At 36.3% G+C, this 23,801-nt stretch overlaps 1 protein-coding gene across 1 annotated transcript in view; it reads left to right on the top strand.

Annotated features, from left to right (window-relative positions):
* Positions 1–23,801, top strand: part of LOC149801585 (uncharacterized) — a 125,109-nt gene that overhangs the window by 57,366 nt on the left and 43,942 nt on the right. The window contains exons 13-16 of the mRNA XM_089956813.1: positions 752–865; positions 6,128–6,278; positions 9,707–9,801; positions 15,164–15,269. Of these exons, the coding sequence (XP_089812939.1) occupies positions 752–865; positions 6,128–6,278; positions 9,707–9,801; positions 15,164–15,269 (466 nt within the window). The remainder of the gene's footprint in view (positions 1–751; positions 866–6,127; positions 6,279–9,706; positions 9,802–15,163; positions 15,270–23,801) is intronic.

Here is a 23,801-nt window from a genome sequence, read left to right as displayed (position 1 = left end):
AGTTTTGTTAACTCCTGCCCGAGTAATGGTACAGTCTTGTTAACTCCTGTCTGAGTAATGGTACAGTCTTGTTAACTCCTGCCCGAGTAATGGTACAGTCTTGTTAACTCCTGCCCGAGTAATGGTACAGTCTTGTTAACTCCTGCCCGAGTAATGGTACAGTCTTGTTAACTCCTGTCCGAGTAATGGTACAGTCTTGTTAACTCTTGCCCAAGTAATGGTACAGTCTTGTTAAATCCTGCCAGAGTAATGATGCAGTCTTGTTAACTCCTGCCCGAGTAATGGTACAGTCTTGTTAACTCCTGCCCAAGTAATGGTACAGTCTTGTTAACTCCTGTCCGAGTAATGGTACAGTCTTGTTAACTCCTGCCCAAGTAATGGTACAGTCTTGTTAACTCCTGTCCGAGTAATGGTACAGTCTTGTTAACTCTTGCCCAAGTAATGGTACAGTCTTGTTAACCCCTGTCCGAGTAATGGTACAGTCTTTTTAACTCCTGTCCAAGTAATGGTACAGTCTTGTTAACTCCTGCTCACTAACAACTTTAGCTTTTAAACCTTATAACTACATGTACTTTTCTGCTATTCAGTACATCATTTGTAATATCAAACATGCCTCTTTTAACTAAGAATGCTATCTACTGAATGTATATTTTATTCACATAATGCTTTGTTCCTTTCCATTTTGCTATAGCCTTGTGTGGTTTCATTTTGAGATTGACAGTAACTGATTTTGATTTTAATCTCACTACAGAAGCCTCTGACTCGCAGTTATTTGCCCTGAGATTATCTCCATCACAGGGGGAAGTAACTCAAGCATCCACAGCTTTGGAGAGAAAGCAGTGCTTACCTGAAGCTGAGACTGTTGGTAAATAAATAAAAAAAATCATATTTTTATGATAATTTCCAGCAATCCTATTGGTCATGGCCTATTTTTTTTCTTCATTTATATCTGTATGGACTGAATTTTCTTTTATATTTAGTTCTGTCTACTGGCTCTTCTTTTGGGAAATTGGCAGAGAATGATGGGTAAAATAATGCCATGTTTACATTAAGAATGATGGCTGTTTGATTTGAGATTGAAGATCAGGTTGTACTTTAGAAGCATGGTGTTTAATTAAAATCTGTGAATGGTAAAACTGCAGACCTGCTTACTCCTACAGATTCTCTGTATTTAGTATGATTGAAGCCCGAAAAATACTATGGATCGATTAGGCAAGACCATGAGAAAATGGCAGAATCAGCAAAAAATTGTCTTATTGTTTTGTTCCACTTCTAAAATTTCTTTTCGTTAAAATAATATTATATCATTGTCAAAGAAGTGCTTATTCAATGGTTCCCGTGCAAACTGGTAAACTATCTGCAGGCATTGAAGGAAGCAATTGGCAGTTTTTGTAAATGGCAGACCAGTATCATGTAAAAAGAAAATTGGAGGAAGTAAGAAAGTCATTTGCTGGGTAGAAGATTCTAAAGATGTATACAGATATTTGGACTTTTATAAAACAGTCTAACAAAGGAGTTAATTATGGTCACTGTAGTTTGTGTGCATTGGAAATGTTTGTTGCACAAGGTGGCAGAAGTGACATTAAAAAGACATGTTGAGTGCAAATCCGACAATTAATAGGCCAAAATAAAAGATACAAATAAGTCTCTGTCCTCATTCTGTAAAGCACAGTGTCCAACAGTGAAGAAATGCACATTATCTGTGCTGAAGTGATGATACATTAGCTTTTAGCTAAGTAAAATTTGCTGTTGAAAACAGCGGATTCATTAAACCAGGATTTAAAGAAAATGTTTCCAGACAATAAAATCACAGCAGGGAAGGTAAACTGTTTAAGAATATAGTTACTAAATTTAGATTGATACTGGTTTTAGGAAACGATGTTTCTTTTCTTAGTAAAAGAATCAGATAACTATTAATTTGTCATTAAAGGTAATAAATATATTTATGTATGAAGTTTCTTTTTATTGTTGAACTGTTAGCTTGATAGCTGTACTACTGACAGGTGTCAAACACTATGGACAGACTGCTTTTGGATTATTGATGGAGCTGGGAAAGGATAAACAGGTCTGAAACTAGTTTGGTGCTAGAATTTTCCAACTAGTAGTTAAATTTTGCCATGAATAATACTGATACACTTGATTATACATGAAATGGTTGTACCATCAAATTTTCCATTCTGTTTCAGATCCTATTCAGTTATGGTTTTAGTTTGAAGCAATAAAAGTTCAGTATATTCCTGAATTATTCATTTCTGTAAGTTCCTTTGTTAAGTACTATAATCCATTACATGATTTATACAACCATAAATATGGACTACACTAGTGGACATCAGAGACTTCAATGCAAAAATATCTACATGAATATGCTTGCAGACTTCAGGGTCTTTATGCAAAAACGTATACATTACTACACTAGCAGACATCAGGGACTTCAGTGCAAAAATATCTACATGGTTACATTAGCAGACAGCAGGAACTTAAGTGCAAAAATTGTACATAACTACACTGGCAGACATCAGGGACTTCAATGCAAAAATGTCTACATGGTTACATTAGCAGACATCAGGGACTTTAATGCAAAAATATCTATATGGTTACATTAGCAGACATCAGGGACTTTAGTGCAAAAATTGTACTTAACTACACTGGCAGACATCAGGGACTTCAATGCAAAAATATGTACATGGCTACATTAGCAGACATCAAAGACTACAAGGCAAAAATATCTACATGGCAAGCAGACAAAGGACTGCATGGCAAAAATACGTATTCATTTTTATTAATGGACCTGAGGGACTACAAGGCAAAAATATGTATTCGTTTTTATTAATGGACATGAGGGACTACAAGGCAAAAATATGTATTCGTTTTTATTAATGGACATGAGGGACAACAAGGCAAAAATATGTATTCGTTTTTATTAATGGACATGAGGGACTACAAGGCAAAAATATGTATTCGTTTTTATTAATGGACATGAGGGACTACAAGGCAAAAATATGTATTCGTTTTTATTAATGGACATGAGGGACTACAAGGCAAAAATATGTATTCATTTTTATTAATGGACATGAGGGACTACAAGGCAAAAATATGTAGATGACTACACAAGCAGATATCAGTGACTACAAGGCAAATATCTAACTGATTACAGTAGCAGACATGGACGGCAAGGCAATAAATATGTACATGACTACATTAGCAGACGTCGGGGACTATAAGGCAAAAATATATACTCGACCACATTAGCAGACATTAGGGACTATAAGGCATATATAATATATATATATATATATATATATATATATATATATATATATATATATATATATATATATGGCTACATTAGCAGACATTAACTACAAGGCAAAAAATATGTACATGACTAAATTAGCAGACATTAGGGACTAAAGGCAAAAATATGTACATAACTACTCTAGCAAACTTCAGGAACTACAAGGCAAAAATATGTACATGACTACATTAGCAGACATCAGGGACTACAAGGCAAAAATATGTACATGACTACATTAGCAGACATCAGGGACTACAAGGCAAAAATGTGTACATGACTACTCTAGCAAACAATCAGGGACTACAAGGCAAAAATATGTACATGACTACATTAGCAGACATCAGGGACTACAAGGCAAAAATATGTACATGACTACTCTAGCAAACATCAGGGACTACAAGGCAAAAATATGTACATGACTACATTAGCAGACATCAGTGACTACAAGGCAAAAATATGTACATGACTACATTAGCAGACATCAGGGACTACAAGGCAAAAATATGTACATGACTACTCTAGCAAACTTCAGGAACTACAAGGCAAAAATATGTACATGACTACATTAGCAGACATCAGGGACTAAAGGCAAAAATATGTACATGACTACTCTAGCAAACAATCAGGGACTACAAGGCAAAAATATGTACATGACTACATTAGCAGACATCAGGGACTACAAGGCAAAAATATGTACATGACTACATTAGCAGACATCAGGGACTACAAGGCAAAAATATGTACGTGACTACATTAGCAGACATCAGGGACTAAAGGCAAAAATATGTACATGACTACTCTAGCAAACATCAGGGACTACAAGGAAAAGATATGTACATGACTACTCTAGCAAACATCAGGGACTACAAGGCAAAAATATGTACATGACTACATTAGCAGACATCAGGGACTACAAGGCAAAAATATGTACATGACTACTCTAGCAAACATCAGGGACTACAAGGCAAAAATATGTACATGACTACATTAGCAGACATCAGTGACTACAAGGCAAAAATATGTACATGACTACATTAGCAGACATCAGGGACTAAAGGCAAAAATATGTACATGACTACTCTAGCAAACTTCAGGAACTACAAGGCAAAAATATGTACATGACTACATTAGCAGACATCAGGGACTAAAGGCAAAAATATGTACATGACTACTCTAGCAAACAATCAGGGACTACAAGGCAAAAATATGTACATGACTACATTAGCAGACATCAGGGACTACAAGGCAAAAATATGTACATGACTACATTAGCAGACATCAGGGACTACAAGGCAAAAATATGTACGTGACTACATTAGCAGACATCAGGGACTAAAGGCAAAAATATGTACATGACTACTCTAGCAAACATCAGGGACTACAAGGAAAAGATATGTACATGACTACTCTAGCAAACATCAGGGACTACAAGGCAAAAATATGTACATGACTACATTAGCAGACATCAGGGACTAAAGGCAAAAATATGTACATGACTACATTAGCAGACATCAGGGACTGCAAGACAAAATATGTACATACACTAGCAGACATCAGGGACAGTTGCAAAAATGTGTACGTGACCCTAAGTTTTTTGGTTGCCAAATATGTTGCTTTTATGTCATCATATGATTTTCATGACCATTGTCATCTTTAGCACCAACATAACAAATAGTGTGTCATTTTGTTTGAAAGAAAGGTTGGTCAAACTTATCTTCTCTGGAAATGATAGTTTTGCACAACATTTTTGTGACTTACACTTTAATGAACTTCAAAAATTAAAATGGTCAGTCCTCAGATTTATTTTACTGTAATATGAATTATCTAAGTGGCATTTGAATGTTGTGATACTGGCTTATCTTCAGAGAATTGTCTCTTACAGAGACACTTTTTATGTTCCTAGTTTAAGTTTAGTGTCATGTTGTGGTATTGTCATTCTTTTAGCATTGGCTTGTCCCACCCATAACTTTATCCTTTAGAGATGATGCTTTGTAGTCAGCTGATTGTAAATGAGGCTTTAGCTGCTAAACAACATTCATGTACACTTAAAAACTTGTCGGAAAGCTAACACATTGCAAGGACTGTTGACCATAATGTTGGAGGGGCAGGCAGTAGAAGAATTTAAATTTTCCCATGCTGTTGATGCAAGGTCAGAATTATCAGAGAGGAGAATCATAAAGTAATGAAGGTAATTAATTTAGTTTTTCATGGCAATAGCAAGTAAAATAGACCAGATAAATGACATCACTTATTATGAGGTTGGCCCATTATGAGCACACCATTGGCCCCCTTTTTCAAATAAAGGAGGCCATTTGGTCCCATTTTTCTCAAACCTGGCTGAAACATTGCATACCTTGGCCATGCTTCTTGTCTCATTATGAGTCACAGTCCCTGCTTCAAGGTTAAAGTCATGGGAAGGGAAAAATAAATCAATGACCATTGTCCATATATGAGTATAACATTTAAATCAATGTAAATATCGTAAATATACTTATATGTCTTGATTTTAGAACATCTCACATATTCAGTCATATCACCTGTCTTAAGATCAGGTCACAACAGAGGATAGTGTAAATCTTTTTACTTATCCAGGTTTTAATTTTATGTCTGACACTTATTTTGATGACACTTTATCCAAACTCACACCTTATCACAAATGCTAAAGTCGCTGACTCAGAGAACAAAGTTACATGTAGGGAAGGGTCACAAGAAGGCTGTAACATGTACTGTTGGAAGTATTCTTGTTTGAAATGGTGTTCATATGCCATCAGATATGGCTGAATTGAAAACTTCCCACTTGGGAATTTTAGTTAAGGAATAATTGTTTTCCAGGAGGTTTTTTGCCAAGAGAAGGAACTCTGCTTCATCCCTCTAGTGTTGTCTCCCCTTATGCAGGCCAATGCACTAAGGGTGAAAGTCAAAGACAAAGAAGCCTGGTTGAAGAACAGATTCAAACTTCCAAACATAAATTGAACAATAACAGGTAATAATTCTTTATCAGAATTTATTAAAATTTTGACTTTAAGTACCTGCCCAGAGTTTAAATTCCTGTAAATATTTCATGTATCATGTAACGGTTGGTTTGGTTTCAGTGACCTAAATTTACATAAGAATATTACCATTATTTGATAGCTAAATTCCAAGCCCTACAGTCATGAAATCTTTTTGTTGAATAAAGTGATTTCTGTATTTTGAAATGATGGATTTAGGTTTAAGTTTGTTTTAATAACAGTAATACATTACCTGCAGTTATTACATTGGTATTTTATGTCATGGCACTAGTCCTCAGTCCAAGGTTAGTATTCACTCCTCCAGTAGTAATTGGAGGTCTAGAACAAAAATACAGTCCGGGTCTGAGCCGTAGTCACTTCCATCATTTGGAATATTGTCATTTTTTCCTTGAACTTAATGCATCATAGCACATGTCTCCGGGATCTCAAATGTTTCACAGATTTAGGAGTCTTTTGTGATAATTTCAATCAATTGTATGATTTTCACTGTTTCAATTAACATTTTTCTTTCCAGTCCTTGCATTAATTTATATCAGGATCCCCATTTGTCACTGGTCTTCACTTTGTACAAACGCTAGTTAATGTGTTTCCATAATCTCCCCTGACCTTGTTGGTGCTAGTATTCAGATAGATATTACTTGGTACACTTTTTCTTCTCAACATCTCAACATTTGTTTGTTCTGCTGACTTGCTTTATACCTTTCAGGATGCCACAAAAAGTTGCAAATACATCCATAAAATGATTTCTTTAGGTTCCTGTCCCATCTGTTTGGCTTGTACCAAGTGTCTTGCACAGATGTATGTCCGTCTGCACATTAGTGGCTGATGAGATGTGGGACTTAGCAGAAAGCCTTTGCTTCTGTAGCAGTTAGGAAATAGAGATCCTTATTTTGTCACCACCTCTGTGGGTAAATGAAGATGTTTTTCTGGTTGTTCTGATTCATGCCCAAAAACTTCACTCTTTTCTATATACTAAAATGCCTCACATTTGGGCTGGTGTGCTCACCAATCAGAGGAATTATTCCTTCAAGGCTTAGGTTCTCTGCATATCAGCAGCCTAGAAATATGTGACATTTTTTTTGTAGCACTACAAGGGTGCATGATACAGTTGCATTATGATAGTCGTGGGCAACACATCACTTGTAGTGTACTTCAGATATTGTTGAGGCACTCTTGTCCCTTCACATTGCTTTGGAGTTTGGAACCTACAATGGACAGCGCCAGAGTGGATCATTCTCAGAGTCTGCCAATTACAATCAAGAGAAATATTCCAGCACACAGTCCACTGAGTCAGGGCTGTCCAGTCCTCCCTGAATGGTCTCTGCACCATTCATGTCTCTTTCTGTTGGGCAAAATAACAATGGTAGACTTGTTTACAATGAGGCTGAACAAGAAACTGCGTCTTAAGCCTCCCCAGAACTGGGTGATGGACACTATCGGTTTGAAGTGTAATCAGCTGTATGCCAAATAAGTCAATCATTCACGATAGGTAGAAGTCTTCTTACGTTCTTTGGCCATTAACTAACCTTCCTTATAGACCTCTGAGTTAGGCTTCTTTCAAGAACCTGATCTTAAAGATAGTCTTCTTTCTTTCTTTAGCAATGACTTGCAGAAAAGAGTTGTTCTTATTTCATTGGGAACTATGATTCAGTTCTCTCTTTTTTTTGTCAAACTGTCTTTCTGGCCAGGATCCAGCTACTTTTGGTACCCTATCAATCAATTCATATTCCTAACCTCAGTCATATCTGCGCTAAGGATGATCAAAATATACATTTTTTGCAGGTAGAGTGTTACATTTCTGTTTGGCTAAATAAAAAGATATGAGAAATGGTTGGAAACATCTCTTTCTCCCTCTCAGTGATACCTCTTATATTTCAGCTGCCACCATTTGTAGGTGAATTAGTGTGAGCTTTCCTTCATGAAAATCAAAGTCCATGAGGTTAGAGCTTTTGTTTCATCTTGGGCCTAACGTAATAATTTCCCTGGTGATGATATCATGAAATGAACTGCCATCTCACCTCTGTCTGTGTGAATTCAAGTCTCAGGCTTGGCCAGTGTATGTGAATAAAAGCTGCCAGTATCTTCCTCAGTCAGTGGTTCTTACCAGGATTTTTCCTTGTTCTTCCTCCACCAATTATACTGGCTGCATACTTAGTCTATCTTGCACTGAAAAATGGTGTTAAATCCCAAACAAGAAGAACAACAAAACAAAATCCTCTGTTCATTCTGCCTTCATTTAATGGCATACCAGAACAAAGGCATTCATGCATTAAGCTGATTGTATTAGCACAGAAAAATTATAAAAGCCATCCTCCAGTGAGCAGTCGAATCTTATTGGTAATATATGGTTCGTGTCGCTGACATTTATTAGCTGGTCATCAATCTCTTTCCAGTAAAGTCAGCAATATTAATAATAGCAGATAATAAATTGCTACAGTTAAAATGTAGTTTCTAGGGGTTCAACTCATTTTAATTATGTAATTAATTACCTGCTATTAACAAATTCCCTTCTCCCTCCCTGCTCTGCTGTCCTTGTATTCTTGGTGAAAGTCTAAGAAGGATGATATTTTGAGTGACACACCCAGTAAGTGACAAAGAGATCAGACTGGGACTATGTTTAGTTTTGTTTTTCTTGTTAAACAATGATCTTTTTTTTTTTCTTGTAAAACAATGCAGTTTTTGTTTATTCATGAATTTATCACATCAGAACAATTTGTCCCAATCAATTCACCCAAGTCAGTTTGTCCAATATTATAATTTGATGGCTGACTGGCTGATTTGCTGGATAACATTTATATGCACATACTTTCATTACTGCAAGGCCAGGTTATAGATAATTTTATTTTTTTCAAGAAGTAACATGACATATTTTTGGCAAATTGGCATATATGTACCTTTTGCATTATGAGGTGAGGGGCCCCGAGTGGCCAAGTGGTCTAAAGCGCTCTCCGTTATGGATCACTGCCATCTCACCTCTGTCTGCGTGGGTTCGAGTCTAGGATTCGGCCAATGTGGGTATGTGAGAAAGCTTGCCAGTAGCTTCTCGTGGGTCGGTGGTTCTTCCCAGAGTTTTCCAGGATTCTTCCTCCACCATTAATACTGGCCGCCATGTATAGCCTATCATGTGCTGAAAAATGGCATTAAACCCCACAACAACAACAACAAAAAAAAGCATTACGAGGTGTGAACATAATCTTTTCTGAAGAGAATCAAAATCATCTGCTACAAAAGCAATACAGAACCAGTCAAAATTTTGAATATCTTGGACCTGTTTCCTTCAAAGGTTTAGTTATACCATCTCATACCTGTAAAACTCCTTAAGTAATCTTCCTATTTTTTTGAAAAAATGTGTTTATTTCTGTTTCTTCAATAATCTGTGATTGTCATGTACATATTTTAGTTCCAACGTTGTCAGAGTGGCTCCATTACTTACTATTGGGATGATAGACACACAGAGTGAGCAGTCTCCCTCTCAGCCCAGATTCCATTTGGAAAGTAAGTCTTTTTTTTGTCAGCTTCTCTTTTGTATTCATATTTTTATATTGCTTCATGATTTGGAGATTTGGTAAGGTAGGGATACAGTCTGAGTGAAAATATCTCCTACTCCTAAACACCCAGTGTAGCATGATGGAAAGTTTCATTCTCAATTACATTTCAAGTCAATTTACCAATTAGGGATTTTTTGCACACCTGGCCATACGGCCCAGTGGGCTTATGTTATTACCTGCATCCATCATGCATCCATGAATAATTGCTATTTTCTGCTTCTCATAAATCACTGGGCCAATTCAACCAAATTGGCAGAGAGTATTCTTGGATGAATGGCTTTCAAATGTTTTCAAATGATGCCTATCTGCCATCAAATATGGCTACCATTATTAAGAAATAGAAAAACTTTAAATGTCTTCCTCTGAAGAAAAAATTAATATAATTTGACCAAATTGGACAGAGTGCAACCTGACATAATGGCCTTTCAAATTTATTTTGATATTGATTATCTCCAATTAGATATGGCCCCCATTTCTAGAACTAGAAAACTAACTAAATTGACTTTTCAAACACTGCTCAACAGAATATGATCATGTTTGACAAAGCAAACAGCTAGGAAGGGCTTTCAGTTTATGCTAATGATTCGCATCCACCAACAGATATGGCTGCTATAAAATTTTTTAAAAAAATCTCTAAAATATTTCTTCATTTGACTAGATTCAGCAGAAATCATAATCATAATGGCACAAAGGACTTTCCAATTTATCCAAAAGGATGCTAATCTGCCATCAGTAAAAATAGAAAATCTTTTTTATCAGTTCACTCCAAGAAGTGTTCAACAGATATTAACCAATTTAAGTTAAAGGATCCAGGGATGAATAGCTTCAAAATTTGTGCCAGTGATGCCTCTCCTCCTTTAAATATGATCACGGTTAAAAAAAAAATTAGAAAAGCTTTAAAATGACTTCTCAGAAAGCTCAAAACTGAATTGGATCTGATTTAACAGAAAGCACTCTAGCATAAAGGGTTTTATAATTTGTACAAATGAAGTTGATCCATTATCAAAGATGGTTGCTGTTACTTAAACTAAAACAAAACTTTATATAACAGAAATTTGCCAGACTTCAGAGAAAGCTCCTTGGTATTTAGGACTGTACATTTTGTACATGTGATGCCTGTCTGTCATCAAATATGGATGCTGTTACTAAAAATAGTAAAGCCTTCACACAAAATGACTTAACAGTACTTTACAAAACTGTTGAACAGAATTGGACCAAATGCAAATGAAAACCCAACATTCATCAACTGGCCCCTGACTTGTGTTGGATATGGTGACACCAGCTTTGCTAGCATACCTGCTAGGTAGGTGCCACTCCATGCATGGTGATGACAGAGCATGATACCTGTCATGTGACATTTTACACAAGGCATGCAGGAGAATGACAGTGCACTGTCAATTAAGGATAACCCAAACTTACCTGAAACTCTAGTCCATCTGTGTAGCAGACAGTTCAGTTTTAAGGCATCAGTTGATGAAATGTATCATATTTTGCTGACTTCTTACTGTCCTCTGCCTTGGTAGACTTTGATAAAGAGGATGAGCATCCATCTTTCCAAATTCTACCACAATCGCATAGATTGCTGAAATTATCTGATGTCTTGCAGATTGGATTCACAACCACAGTAATTTCTGGGCTTTCATTTTTGTGAGTAATTTACCTGCAGCTTTCTTACTGACTGTATAGGTCACATACAGGCCCATGCCATTCAAATGCGCTAATTCATGATAAAGACATAACTGCCATCAACATGTTTGGCTCCATGTGCTATAAGGTCAGCAGGCAGGTGTTGCATGCTATCCCAGATTTGGTGAGGAAAGTTATGCATACTTCCTCCATACTTGAGTTAGCATCATATAGTGTGCATATCCAATTTAGTCAACAGGACAACTCACCATATGAAGGTGAATGCCATGATGGCTTTCATCTATCCAGAATTGATAAGAAGAAATGTTCTTTTACGATCTTGTTCACTGAAATCTCACCATGTGGCAGCACTGTATTCTCTCTCTTTTGGTTCCCACTTTTGTTTGGGGACCATATTGAGAAGATCAGAAAGCAGCAGCATTGGAAGTTGCCATTTCAGTCCTCCTTTGATGGCTACATTATTGTCATTGATACTTTGATGGCTACATCAGTATCATTGATACTTTGATGGCTACATTATTGTCATTGATACTTTGATGGCTACATCAGTATCATTGATACTTTGATGGCTACATTAATATTATTGATACTTTGATGGCTACATTAGTATCATTGATACTTTGATGGCTACATTATTGTCATTGATACTTTGATGGCTACATCAGTATCATTGATACTTTGATGGCTACATTAATATTATTGATACTTTGATGGCTACATTAGTATCATTGATACTTTGATGGCTACATTAGTGTCATTGATACTTTGATGGCTACATCAGTATCATTGATACTCTGATGGCTACATTAGTATCATTGATACTCTGATGGCTACATCATTATCATTGAAACTTTGAAGGCTGCATTAGTATCATTGATACTTTGATGGCTACATTATTATCATTGATAATTTGATGGCTGCATTGGTATCATTGATACTTTGATGGCTACACCAGTATCATTGATACTCTGATGGCTACATTAGTATCATTGATACTTTGATGGCTGCATTGGTATCATTGATACTTTGATGGCTACATCACTATCACGAGGGTCGGTGGTTCTTTCCGTGGATTTCTCGGGTTCTTCCTCCACCATTAATACTGGCCGCCATGTATAGCCTATCGTGTGCTGAAAAATGGCGTTAAACCCTACAACAACAACAACATAACTATCATTGATACTTTGATGGCTACATCACTATCATTGATACTTTGATGGCTACATCACTATCATTGATACTTTGATGGCCACATCATTATCATTGATACTTTGATGATAGACATCAGTGTCATTGATACTTTGATCGCTACATTAGTATCATTGGTACTTTGATGGCTACATTAGTATCATTGATACTTTGATGGCTACATCAGTGTCCTTGATACTTTGATGGCTACACTCTGATTGCTACATTAGTATCATTGATACTCTGATGGTTACATCAGTATCATTGAAACTTTGAAGGCTGCATTAGTATCATTGATACTCTGAGGGCTACATTATTATCATTGATACTTTGATGGCTGCATTGGTATCATTGATACTTTGATGGCTACACCAGTATCATTGGTACTTTGATGGCTACATTAGGATCATTGATACTTTGATGGCTACATCACTATCATTGATACTTTGATGGCTACATTAGTATCATTGATACTTTGATGGCTACATTAATATTATTGATACTTTGATGGCTACACCAGTATCATTGCTACTTTGAAGGCTACATCACTATCATTGATACTTTGATGGCTACATCAGTATCATTGATGCTTTGATGATAGACATCAGTATCATTGATACTTTGATCGTTACATTAGTATCATTGGTACTTTGATGGCTACATCAGTATTATTGATACTTTGATGGCTACATCAGTGTCCTTGATACTTTGATGGCTACACTCTGATTGCTGCATTAGTATCATTGATACTCTGATGGCTACATTAGTATCATTGATACTTTGATGGCTACATCAGTGTCATTGATACTTTGATGGCTACATTAGTATCATTGATACTTTGATGGCTACATCAGTGTCCTTGATACTTTGATGGCTACACTCTGACTGCTGCATTAGTATCATTGATACTCTGATGGCTACATCAGTGTCATTGATACTCTGATGGCTACATTAGTATCATTGATACTTTGATGGCTACATTAGTATCATTGATACTCTGATGGCTACATTAGTGTCATTGATACTTTGATGGCTACATTAGTATCATTGATACTCTGATGGCTACATTAGTATCATTGATACTTTGATGGCTACATCAGTGTCATTGATACTCTGAGGGCTGCATTATTATCATTGATACTTTGATGGCTGCATTGGTATCATTGATACTTTGATGGTTACACCAGTATCATTGGTACTTTGATGGCTACATTAGGATCATTGATACTCTAATGGCTACACAAGTTTCATTGATACTTTGATGGCTACATTAGTATCATTGATACTTTGATGGCTACATAAGTATCATTGATACTTTGATGGTAGACATCAGTATCATTGATACTTTGATCGCTACATTAGTTTCATTGGTATTTTGATGGCTACATTAGTATCATTGATACTTTGATGGCTACATCAGTGTCATTGATACTTTGATGGCTACACTCAGATGGCTACATCAGTATCATTGAAACTTTGAAGGCTGCATTAGTATCATTGATACTCTGATGGCTACATTATTATCATTGATACTTTGATGGCTACATCAGTATCATTGATACTTTGATGGCTACATCACTATCATTGATACTTTGATGGCTACATTAGTTTCATTGGTATTTTGATGGCTACATTAGTATCATTGATACTTTGATGGCTACATTAGTATCATTGATGCTTTGATGGCTACATCAGTGTCATTGATACTTTGATGGCTACATCAGTATCATTGATACTTTGATGGTAGACATCAGTATCATTGATATTTTGATGGCTACATCACTATCATTGATACTTTGATGACTTCACAAGTAACATTGATGCTTTGATGGCTACATTAGTAACATTGATGCTTTGATGGCTACATCAGTATCATTGATACTTTGATGGCTACATCACTATCATTGATACTTTGATGGCTACACCAGTATTATTGATACTTTGATGACTTCACAAGTAACATTGATGCTTTGATGGCTACATTAGTATCATTGATGCTTTGATGGCTACATCAGTATCATTGATACTTTGATGGCTACATCAGTATCATTGATACTTTGATGATAGACATCAGTATCATTGATACTTTGATGGCTACATTAGTATCATTGATGCTTTGATGGCTACATCAGTATCATTGATACTTTGATGGCTACATCAGTATCATTGATACTTTGATGGCTACATTAGTATCATTGATGCTTTGATGGCTACATCAGTATCATTGATACTTTGATGGCTACATCAGTATCATTGATACTTTGATGATAGACATCAGTATCATTGATACTTTGATGGCTACACAAGTATCATTGATACTTTGATGGCTACATCAGTATCATTGATTCATTGATAGCTACACAAGTATCATTGATACTTTGATGGCTACATTAGTATCATTTATTGTTTGATGGTGTAATCACTATGATTGTTTAATGTCTACATCATTATCATTGATACTTTGATGTCGTTAGAGCCAGGAGCTGGAGACATAGATGTGGAGACATTTGAGGATAACCAGACAAATGTGTTCGAAAGGGCTCGCAAATCTAGGAAACAGCCATTGATTCAAGATGATAGGTACCTTCTTAGACTTATCCTAAGCTTATTTTAAAAAATGTATCAGTTACTCATGAACTGATTTGTTGCTCATTAGAATCTCGTTTGTTAGTTTCCTTTGTTTGTTTACATATTGTAAAAGATATAAAGGTAAACTCAGCTGGCACAAATATAGATTTTACTGAACAAAATACTTAATTCTTCAAAACATTTATTTACTATTAAAAAAATAATAATATTCAATTTACTGTTCATCAGGAGTTCCAAAGAATGTATTTTTTAAAAACTTGTAGGACAAGTCTTGAGTTTTTTAAAAAAATTGTGTCTTGGAAATTTGGCCTCTATAATACAGTATTTGGGGTCAGAAATTGTATGTACCAAACCACAGTTTAGTCAAAATGATACAGATGAATGCTTGTACATGTATCAAGTGTAGGGATGGAATGAAGAAAAGACCACATGGACATAAAGTATTGAGTCTTTAGCTTACATTAATTAGATGTAATTTTCACTTGCTTCCTTTTGTTCACTTAATTTTGTTAATTTAAATAACACACAATACATAGGTTCAGTATAAACTTTATTGTAAATGTAGATAATCTTCAGTATAATGGGGGCAAATCCTGTCACAGCACACTGCACCAGCCGAGTTCTGAATGTTTTCTTTTGGAATACTTAGGAAGAGAGACTTGAGGGAAGGGGCTAATATGAGTTATATAGGGACACTGAGAACCAAAACTCATTTAGCCTGATCCTGAGGATTGCTATGAAAACAAACATCAGCTGATACTCCATACATGCACCGTAGGAAGCTGGTATGAAGTATAAGAGCATAATAGTTGAGTACATTTAAGTACTGACACAAATTGGGGGTCAAAAGCAAAGTTGTGAATGCATGAAACTTGGCAATAGCCCAAGCGAAGTGAAGGGAGCCTTGTGACTATGGAACAGTGTGACTGTAACGAAGGCTTCCATTTTAAGGAAATGTAAGGATAAATAAAGATAATAATGATTGAGAATGCAATTATGGTGAAAACGCATGAACTAGGTTTCGAACTGCATGATAATCGTGATGTGCCTAAAGGTATCAGTATTAGATATATGTATTAGATAACCAGTTAGGAATTCACATGTCCTAATAGATGATACAGTTGAAATGACATTGTAGCAAAGGATGTGAAAATGAATGACTGGCATGAACAGCTATGCAATGTCTCTGAAGTGTTCCAAATTTGTGTGATGATACCACTAAGTAAAGAAGCGGAATAGTGCATTATTCAACACAAGTGTGAACTGACAAGTGAGGTACACGCTGTGACATCTGCCTCTACACAAAGCTAACTATCAGGGCGCACCTGAATATATCTAATATATCAATTAGAGGACCATCGACGCAAGGTTGAATCAGATAGTCTGGAATTCCGGCCTTAGCAGTACTGGTAGCTGCCCCCATGTGGAAGGTGTGTCCATTATAGCGATGTGGATCATAACCTAACCTGAGCAAAACAGCCTCAATGGTAGCGATATATATCCCCCGGTTGCCCTCCTTCCCTCTTGTCAGCCCTGCTAGCCGTCTCATTATTCTTTTTAGCATGGTTGAGGTAACGATTTGATCCTATATGTTACAACGGAAAATATAAAACTAATGTCAAAGACAAAAAGATGACTGTTGTTAAAATCTACTTCCTAAGTAGACTCATGTTTTTCAGGAAGTTTGGCTGATGATAATGTTATTATGCTATATCAGGTCAAATATATTGGTATGTTTAAGCTAATCGTACTTTGTCCAGCATGACAGATAACACGAGATTCTCAGAGTAATTTAGCTTTTCAAAGCAGTTTATAGCCTTCATGATGACCAGAAATACTCACTTTTTTGTGACGCTAGAGATGACGATAAAATCAAAGTGACCCTTACATGCCAATTTCAGCAATTTGGAGGCAAACACACTCTTGTCTCAGCTGCGACTGTCAACTATCATAACGCAATGTAGCTTTAAGTTATCAAAGATTATGTTGTTCACGGAACACGGGTTCAGATTAGTAGCCGGACACGAATTGTGGGTGGTTTGACTTCATAGGAAGATATGAATCTCGAATAAAACAAACGTTTAGACTCATTTACATACAATGTGTTCATTGATGTTTGTAATAATTGTTGAATTCATGCGTTTAAAATTCATTCTTCAAATATTCCTCGAGTTCAGAAACAATCGTATATGTTGGATGATTCGTTTATTGTAAGAATGTCATACAATATTTCGTTATATAAATGATTTCAGAATCAGTTTTTTTTCTATGTAATATGAATCATCTAGTGTAATTCACGATTAACAGGGTGTAAGCGTTTATTTGGTGCGAAATGACTATAGCTGGTCCATGAGGAACAGTGGATCACAAAGGAGAGTGCCAGGTAATATCCGAATATGATGGAATTTCCTCATCACATGGAAAAGAAATACAAGTACATTATAGTCCATATCATTAATATGATATCCACACCGTGACGGAAAATACTTTACAACGCAGAATGAATAGGCGTTTATCCAAATGAAATATTATGTCCAGCATACACATATTGTTTGTTGCAGAAGAAAAAAAAGATGGGCTCCACAAATAGCAAATTATCCACACTGCAAAAAAAGCATAAGAAGCAAGCGCACAAATAGTTTGTAGTAAGATTTCAATGTACTCATTTATAAAATAAAATAATCAAATTTGATGCCGCAAAGAGGATGCCAGTTTGAATGTGACAATCCATTTGGGAGGAATGGTGTCCAAAGCACATGACACTAAATGTATGTGCACAAATGTTCCTGAGCAGGAAGAAGATGGTTAGTGAGAACTGTGATGTAGCACGTATAACATGACAAAGACTACTGAAAAAAAGTTAAAATAAAATGGTCCTCCATACCAACTCCAGCAACAGTGATGAATTATAGTCTGAATAAGAATCGGGATCCTCATCCACTGACTTTCATCAATGACAATGTCAGAACTATACCCAGCCTCCAAAGATGAGTCTGTGGTATCCAATGTACAGCTGCTAATGAAATTAGGTCTGCAAAAAAATGTGGCTGCACTATGACCTCCAGCCAAAGCACTTTGCTGCCACAAACTCAAATACTGCTCCAGACAGGATATGGGACACAACCATGAGTTCTGTAGGATTGAAATGTTGACACCAGCATGAAATGGGTCCCCTTTAAAAAAAAAAAAAATTAAAGATGGGAAGGTGAGTATAACATAAGTTTTTCCATTGAAAATGTCACATTTGAAATCCTCAGGTCACAGAACATGTCACATAAGGAATTTCTCGGTGATAAATGAACCATAAATTCACCACATTGCAAGAATCCAAGAGATACCACCAGACACATGTACTACAGTAACAAGTCCACAGCTGGTGAACTCCCGCTTGCAACATAGGTGACAACTGCACCACCATCCTGTATGTAATAGGAAATCTGTAACCTATCGGACTCCTGAAAAGGGTTATTGTGACCAGCCTGTTGGTAATGGGATCTAATTCCTGCAAGGTACAGCTTAATTGTGGAGTACTGCAGCTGCAGCAGGGTGTGACAGCATGTGACGAAATAAATCAAAACATCTGAGAGTTCATGTAAAGATTACAAATGAGCAACAACATCTGACACGGCCAAAAATTCAACAAACACTTGAAGCCAGTTCTGTACACTGACCTAGTATTTTCGGATACAGAAAAACACACAAACAAAAGCAAAAAACACACAAACTCCTGCACATGTTGTGTCAAAATAGCCTGAATTCTGAAGTTGGGGGCACACAGTATCCAGAAATGTTTGTATTCCACGTCACAGAATGCCAGTGGGGGATTGAAGTGTTGTAAGATAGTCACGTGGTCAATGAACCCATATGAAGTGCTCATCAATGAACCCATCTGAAGTGCAATGCCATATGATATGGATGGTTCTGTTGGTCTGTGCACCCTTGAGACTGCTGAACTGTGCACACAGTATCCAGAAATGCTTGTATTCCATGTCACAGAACACCATTGGAAGAATGTGTTGTAAGATGGTCACGTCTTCAATGAACCCATATGAAGTGAAGTGCTCTCTCAAGTGCTATAGTGATGTGTAGAAATACTGAAGTCAGCACTAAATTACAAACTTTAAATTCTATCGCTCATTTGATATATTTCTTAAAGACATCTGACTGCCACCTACCTAACACCCAAATAAGATTATCTGATAGACCCTGCTTAGCACCCTCTGTTGCTGCCCCAATCCTAAAACTATGAGTCTTGAATAATTGAGAATTAAAACCACATTGCAAGAGCAATGTGGGCAAGGATTGGTTGAACTCCTGCATAGTTATGGGCAACCCTTTCATAGGTAAGGAAGAGTGGGTCCAAATGACAAACGCAGCAGTTGTAAATATTGATGCAGCGCATGGACAGGGCACTGGTCTTGTAATTTTTGTTGGGGGGGGGGCATGACACTTAAGGCAATAAAGAGTACCTTTTGAGTGCTGTAATGCGTAAACTTGACAACTAAACCATTGTCACTGATCTCAACCTGAGAGAACTGAAGTTAAGTTTGGGTTTCTGTAACCAGGTTGTCTAATTGTCATTTCCCCTATCCACAGGAATGCCCGAAATGTAAGTTGAAACATGGATTTAAATAGAGCCACACGGAAGGCATTGTGAGTGAATCATGGCAAGACTGGAATGAGTATTTGAAGAAACTATTATTAATTGGTAGTCTGGCATCCGTGTGTGGTAAAAGTTTATAAAGCAGTTGCAGAAGTTTGGAATAAGAAAGGAATTGGTTGGATCAGGGATATTGTTCAGTTTATGCACATAGCCAATAGCCAAGATTTTACCATAAGTTGTACTAAAATGACCCTTAAAATATGGATTTAAGGGAAAAAAAGCAAAAACTACAGAAATAAGATCGTTATGGTAAAATCTGGATAATTGGCTTGTTTGTGTTTGATTTGGATCCAGGTTTCATATTAGATTTAGTGGAGCTAATGAGGGAACAATGCTAACTTTACAGTAGTACCTCAGATGCTTTAAACTGCACACATTTTTTTATGCAAAGCATCTTCATGATCAAACTGTTGATTTGGGGGTGCTCTACAGATAAACTTCTGAGATAGAGACATGTAAGGTGAAGTTGTTTGCTTTTGCAACATGCTCAATGTAAAGATTTTTGGCATAACTCTATGTTACTTTTATGTATTGTGGCTGAAATTTCATTGGATATTGTATTTATGGAAATTGTACATGATCTTAGCACACAGCTGAACAAAATGACTGCTCCCATCTGTTCAAAAATTCGGGGCCCCGAGTGGCCGAGTGGTCTAAAGCGCTGTCCGTTACGGATCACTGCCATCTCACCTCTGTCTGTGTAGGTTCAAGTCTCGGATTCGGCCAATGTGGGTATGTGAGAAAGCTTGCCAGTAACTTCTTGAGGGTCGGTGGTTCTTTCCGTGGTTTTCCCGGGTTCTTCCTCCACCATTAATACTGGCTGCCATGTATAGCCTATCGTGTGCTGAAAAATGGCGTTAAACCCTACAACAACAACAACTGTTAAAAAATTCAGCCTGAATTAGATAAAAACACTATCTAAAGCCTAATAAAACAGGGAAATTGAATTTTGCCCAACTAGACAATACCACTTTCTGAAAAATCAATGCATTGAATGAATCATCAAATATATAAAATGTAAAAAAAGTTATCTTCTTTTCTTAATTACAATTTTCCTCTGAAGTCCAGGAAGTGAAAATGACCCAGCAGAGTTAGCACTTTTTGATAGGTGCAGATTTGAAGCAGGGCCAAGCCGTATACTCCATAACCCAAAATACACCCATCAATCATACACCAAAATAAAGGGAATTAATAGTTCTTTTGACATTGTCTAAAATATGCAAGGTCATTTTTAAATAGCCAGTATAACCAGTGGTGGAAACCTTGGAAATTCTTTTCCCTTAAAAATTTACAGTTACATTATATTGTCTGGTGGTGGGAGATATTGCCATCATGATGTGAAATTAAATTTTTTTCTCCAAGAATTGCATCAAGTTGAGAGATGGCAACAAGCCATTGAGCTGCATAGGGTTTGGAACGGAGGTTTGTACAACTGTATTAGAGGTAGACAATGTCCACATGTACTTGCAGAATTTTCAGCTGAACATAATGTTCACCATCACAACATCAGTTTTGAATACAGAACATTTTAAATTATATGTTTTCCAACTTTACAATAGCAGTACGTGATATTTTATGACATGTTACTAAAAACTTGAAACTTATCGAAATAATCAGCTACCTTACTGAGATGATCTTGTTTGGGTCGGCAGGTCTGGTATGGTTTGATGGTTTCCAGTTTGGCCTCATTTGAATGCTAAATTTTATATTACATATTAATGTTATCTTATATGCATGATCTGACATCCCTATTCTGTATCACACACACTGACATATGGTTCAATCCCTTTTCTGTATCACACACACTGACATTCAGTTGAATCCCTTTTCTGTATCACACTCACTGACATTCAGTTCAATCCCTTTTCTGTATCACACAAACTGACATTTAGTTTAATCCTTTTTCTGTATCACACACTGACATTCAGTTCAATCCCTTTTTCTGTATCACACTGACATTCAGTTGAATCACTTTTCTATATCACACACTGACATTCCATTCAATCCCTATTTCTGTATCACACATTCTGACATTCAGTTCAATCCCTATTTCTATATCACACACTGACATTCAGTTCAATCCCCATTTCTGTATCACACATTCTGACATTCAGTTCAATCCCTATTTCTGTATCACACACTGACATTCAGTTCAATTCCTATTTCTGTATCACACATTCTGACATTCATTTCAGTCCCTATTTCTGTATCACATGTTCTGACATTCAGTTCATTCCTATTTCTGTATCACACATTCTGACATTCAGTTCAGTCCCTAATTCTTTATCACATGTTCTGACATTCACTTCAATTCCTATTTCTGTATCACACACTCTAACATTTATTTCAGTCCCTATTTCTGTATCACACTGTCATTCATTTGAATCCCTTTTTCTGTATCACACACTCTGACATTCAGTTCAGACCCTATTTCTTTATCACAAACGTACATTCATTTCAGTCCCTTTTTCTGTAGCACACACTCTGACATTCAGTTCAGTCCCCTTTTATATATCACACTCTGACATTCAGTTCAATCCCTGTTTCTGTATTACACACTGACATTTAGTTCAATCCCTATTTCTGTATCACACACTGACATTCAGTTCAATCCCTATTTCTGTATCACAGACTGACATTCAGTTCAACCCCTTTTGCTGTGTCACACACTGACATTCAGTTCAACCCCTGTTACTGTATCACACACTCTGTCCTGAACTTTATTTTATGTTTTGGCTAACATCCAAATATTTGTATTTACAAAACTGCACTGAGTGAGGGAAACAACTAGATTGATATGATAAATGAATATATCCATGCCTTTGCTCTTTCTGCTGAATCTAAACACAATATGTATTAAGTTTTATGCATTTGATGTAAAGTGTATGTTGGCTTTTGTAATGTGAGAGTTAATTAAAAAATGTCGAGCAGCATTGATAGATTATACTTATAATTTTATGTGAAGTGAAAATCATTGTTGTGCTTCATGTCTGCAATCCGAAATATAGGCAGTGTTGGCAAATTAAGAGGGGGGAATTCATTCTTGTCCAGTCAAAAATTTAATGAACTCTATATACATGTGATGAAATATTAATAGAAACTAATAAGCAGTAGCCATATATAATGAAATAATTTTGGTGTTCAATTTTGGCATTGGTTGTCTCTTCTTCGGACACACCCAGAATTAAGCCTTTGGTGAAATAAACACTACCATATTTACCACAAATGTTGGGACACCATATTTGTTGGGTCAGCATAAATTAATTTTTAAAGTAATTTTTTTGTGCACTGTATGTTCTGGGACACATAGTTTTCTTCATTTGAAATTACATGTCAGAAAATGCACTCCAACTGAAATTTTATTTTAAAAACTATAAAACTGTGTACTTTAGATAAAACTCTTTAATCCTGGACACAAACGATCTACTCTTTTGGTGCATGAGTATTCTTTTTAGGTTTTTCATGCCATGAAAAATGATTGCTAGGGGAACACATTTCCTCAAGTGGAAACTGCAAGGACTAAAGTCAGATTTTTACAAATCTGCACGAGTCATGCTAATTCTTCCAGTTTAAATCCACATCTTATTGTCAGTCCGTCTAGGAATGAGATCAAAGTACACTAGAATTTCATCCATGTTAATGATCATATTGTCAGCGAAATCATCTTATATTCTGGTCTTCAAGAATTCATCAAATGATTTTATTTTCTCCAAATCTTCTGGGCGAAGCTGGGTCGTCGATGTCTGTGCATGAAGCACTATATTGTGTCACTTTAAAAATTGTTCCATTGTTTCAATTTATGTTCAAAATTCCCGTGAATACCAGTGAAAAGGAACCAAAGTTAGCTTCCATATCTTGGC

This window comes from Sinohyriopsis cumingii, chromosome 4 (assembly GCF_028554795.1).
Source record: "Sinohyriopsis cumingii isolate HCF-2022 chromosome 4, ASM2855479v2, whole genome shotgun sequence".
Taxonomy (NCBI): domain Eukaryota; kingdom Metazoa; phylum Mollusca; class Bivalvia; order Unionida; family Unionidae; genus Sinohyriopsis; species Sinohyriopsis cumingii.
Note: the sequence above shows the minus strand (reverse complement) of the source record. Positions and strands in the feature narration are given on the sequence as shown.